The 3,943-nt window shown below is 33.8% G+C and overlaps 1 protein-coding gene across 1 annotated transcript in view; it reads left to right on the top strand.

The window, feature by feature from the left end:
* Positions 1-2,804, top strand: part of LOC119592730 (elongation factor Ts, mitochondrial-like) — a gene marked incomplete in the record, with an annotated part of 3,855 nt that extends 1,051 nt beyond the window's left edge. Inside the window, 5 exon segments of the mRNA XM_037941664.1 lie at positions 1,080-1,195; positions 1,326-1,492; positions 1,494-1,553; positions 1,751-2,027; positions 2,266-2,804. Of these exon segments, the coding sequence (XP_037797592.1) occupies positions 1,080-1,195; positions 1,326-1,492; positions 1,494-1,553; positions 1,751-2,027; positions 2,266-2,453 (808 nt within the window).
* Positions 2,805-3,943: the final 1,139 nt, after the last annotated feature.

Here is a 3,943-nt window from a genome sequence, read left to right as displayed (position 1 = left end):
TTTATGCCATTATGTGAAAATAAAAAATACGAATGGGGATCCTTTTTTTTCCCCTTTTTTCAGTTTTAAATTTTCTTTTTTGGTACTTTAACCAATCAACAGCCCTTTAAAAAAATAGGTTAGATTGGGTAAGTTGAATAATGGAAAGCCAGCATGCCTTTATTGGAAGGTTGACTGACCTATCTGACTAGTAATAGGTTAGTGATGACATGGCAGTGGCCCTAAATCAGAATATACAATCTTATTGCCATGAATGAATCTGAACTCTCTGTTTTAATACTGTAAATTGATAACTGCAAATTAGAAATGCAAATGTCATGATAAATATTACTCAGAGGCATTGGCTTATTAATCTGTATATTTTAGATGAAACTGAACCACTAGATTTTTTGAGTTACACATAAACATATTTGTGTATATAACAAGAAGAATTAATCCAAAGAGAGAGAAGGAAACTGAACATCTTTTTCATTATGATTATACAATCAGTCTGCTTTGGGTACTATTGGCTTTGTAGCTTGCTTGCTAAAATTTCTTTCTTCTCGTTTGGAAAAAAAAAAAAGTTAGCAACAGCTACAAAACCGTTAGCCAAACCCCTTTTTTCTTATGTTCAAGTCCCTTTGATAAAATTGCATAACCAAGGGTGATAAGGCTTTATATCATCTTTCCCTTTTGTTTTTTCACCATCGCATTTTATTTTTATTTAAAAATTAAACACAATTCTTGTAGGGAATGCTATGTATTTTCATGTTAGAAGATTTATATAAAAACAAGTAATTTTATTTAAATGAAATTTGTTCATTTTTTTTAAACCCGTGAAAGTTGGGGAATCAGAAAAATTGATTCAAAATGTTTTAAAGATTGAACATTTTTAAAGGTAAGAAAAGGGGAAAATAATGAGAAATTATAAAGTATTTTTGAGTTTAGGTTTTGACCCAGCAAAAAAAACAAACAAGAATTATATTTAGAATGCATAATACACTTGGAATATACCTGTATTTTGCAAATGGATTAACTTTGATATATGCACCTTTTTTTCAACAGACCAGGAAGGGGTTACCTTCTCCTTTTTTTTTTTTCCGCACCTTAGCAGCTGTTGACAAGGGCAACTTGGCTAAGCTCAGAAAGAAGACTGGATTTTCCATGTCGAATTGTAAAAAGGCTTTGGGAGATGCATAAAATGATTTTTAAAAGGGTAATTATATAGCTTTGGTACAGAAAAATTAATTTAAAAGTTTTTTCTCAGAGAATGTGTTTTATACAGCATAAATTTTTTTATATGAAAATTTAGTACCTTCCTTTTTATAGGCAAATCATGCCCCCAGCAGAAGCCCAAGCACAAGGTTGGGCAAAAGCAACAAAGCTGGCAGGTCGCACAACAGCACAGGGTCTCATTGGAATTCACATAGAGGACAACGTAGGAGCCATGGTAGAAGTAAACTGTGAAACAGACTTTGTTGCAAGGAATGAAAAATTCAAGACACTTGTGTCCCCAAGTAGCAAAGGAGTGTGCATCAGGTGCAACTCCTCTCCTAGAACATGGATTAAAGAAGGTAAAGTTTTCTTGTGAGTTTTTTCTTTGAAAGGCTGTATGATTGATTTAGATATAACTAACTATGGGAAATGACAATGAGAAAACAGTCAATACGAAGGGAATGCCTTGAAAGGCACATAAGATGTAGTTGTTATTTCATATATTGAAGGTATAGTTGAGACATATAGTATGACAAAGTCACATACCATTTTTCAGGAAATGATGTCACAGGAGCAGATGAAAAACATTCCAACAAGTGAAGGAAAAAAACTTGGAGATCTTGTTGCTCTGGCCATTGGCAGTGTTGGTGAGAATATGAGCTTAGCACGTGGCACTCGGCTGGTGGGTGGGCCTGGGGTGCAACTCATAGGATACAGCCATCCTAGTACAATAGATGATGATGTGCTTGTAGGAAAATTTGGAGCCATCTTAGCTCTCAGGTCATCTGGAGAACTGACTGAAGCTGCACGGCAACTGTGTGTGCACATTGTTGGTATGTATTTGTTCACTTATTTATGCTGTTCAACATTTTCTCTCCCTATCACTGTTATTTCTAGTTGTTAGTTCTTTTGCTCAATAGTATGGTGGAGTGGGAAAAGAAAATGCAATAAGCACAAAGTGTGCTGTATATATTTTACAACCATTCAAGAAAGGATCTGTAGTCTTACCCTTCATCAGCTGTAAATCTTAATTTTATTTTTCTTATGCATTTGTATTTTGTTTCCCTCCAGGTATGAATCCAAAGGAAGTGGGCAAACTCTCAGACCCAAAAGCTCCCATGCTATGATAAACCCTTGTATCCCCAAAGTTCCTTAGTGATCCATCCAAAACTGTCAGTGAGGTGATCCAAGAGGAACACTTAGAGATTGTTGACTTTGTGCGCTTTCAGTGTGGGGAATTGAACAAGGCAGAGGAATAAATGGGATTGAATAGAGCATGCTTTTCTTTATGGTGGATGATAGCAGGAAAGCAGACATATTGTACAGTTTTACGGATGCATTTTTAAAAAAAAATTAAATTATATAGTATCAGCTTGTTTTTAAACATAATTTTGATTATTTTTCTTTAATCAGACACAAACCTTTCCCAAAATGTTTGTTGACTCTTATTATACTATGTTGATGTTAACTATTTAAAATGTTTTCATAAAATTTACCATGTATAGGAAGAATGTATGTACTGTACAGTGAACAAGACTTGTAGAAAAAAATTGTATATAAGACTTATTATTCAAGAAGAAAACAAATATGATATTAAATGGAAATGGTAATTTTATTTTTTATTAAAATGCCTTTTGGTTTTACAAAGATTTGTGCAAAAAAAGAAATACGAATTATTTGATTTAAGAACAAAATCATGTTAAAATTAGAATGGTCTCAATGGAATTCTACCATAAAAGTATTTAGGAAAATTGCAGAAAATGGAAGGAAATGCAGGATAGGAGGTGAGTTAATACCTACGGTATATTACGTGTCAGAATGAATAGATTCTCCATTCAGTATGGTATTAAGTGTAAATTTTCAGATAGAGTGTGAAGGAAACTGATGCAGTCTAGTACTCTTATACCAGCATGAGGAAATTTTCAATCCTGAGACTCCTCGGATCCTAAGACGTGGAGCTACCATATTTAGGAGGATTTGGAGAAAATGTGTAGAAAAGTGAACAAAAAAAACATCTTTCTTAAAAAAAAAAATGCACTTTTAAAAAATTTTTCTTAGTATGGAAAAGAAAAAAATATTGTGTATAATGTGCCCAAAAAAAAATTCACTCCCTATCTTTCCCATTTTCGTGTGATTAATATTTTCATGGAAAAAAGTGCCATAAAAAAACGAATCAGCAACAATTACAGAAAAAAGGTTCTGTGCTTGTCAAAGCTCTTTTTAGAGAAAAACGATCAAGAATTGTAGACCGGGGGGGGTTATAGAGGGGGGCAAAACTTCCATTTAAAAGGCCGGGGCCTCCTAAAAATTTTTTTGCACTACTTTGATGTGTATTGACAGTTGAGTTCATTTCATTCTTATTCTTATCAATTCTTTGCTAGTAAACCTGCCCCCCCCCTCCCCCGATCAAAAATTGTGGGTTGTTGAATTTTACCTTTGTGTTTTAAAACCAAAAACTTTTTTTTAGTCAGGGGGAAGTGTTTACATTAAAAACTTAGGGGATATTACCCCTTCCCCCCTGGTAAAACCCTTTTTAATGGTTGTAACTCTTGTCAACCTTAATTTTTCGTACCCCCTATTTATAACATTACCATTCTGTGTCATTTAGCATACTTTTAACCCACGTTAAATTTTATCGAAAGTTTTTATAAATAAAGATCCTTTTACTCAAAGAAGTGTGTGGGAGTTCGAGGCTCTTAGTGTCATGAGAGATTTTGACCAAAAATATTCATAGCAACTCCCCCCCCCC

This window comes from Penaeus monodon, chromosome 30, assembly GCF_015228065.2.
Source record: "Penaeus monodon isolate SGIC_2016 chromosome 30, NSTDA_Pmon_1, whole genome shotgun sequence".
Classification (NCBI taxonomy): domain Eukaryota; kingdom Metazoa; phylum Arthropoda; class Malacostraca; order Decapoda; family Penaeidae; genus Penaeus; species Penaeus monodon.
The sequence above is the reverse complement of the archived record's forward strand: the minus strand, read 5'-3'. Positions and strand labels throughout refer to the sequence as shown.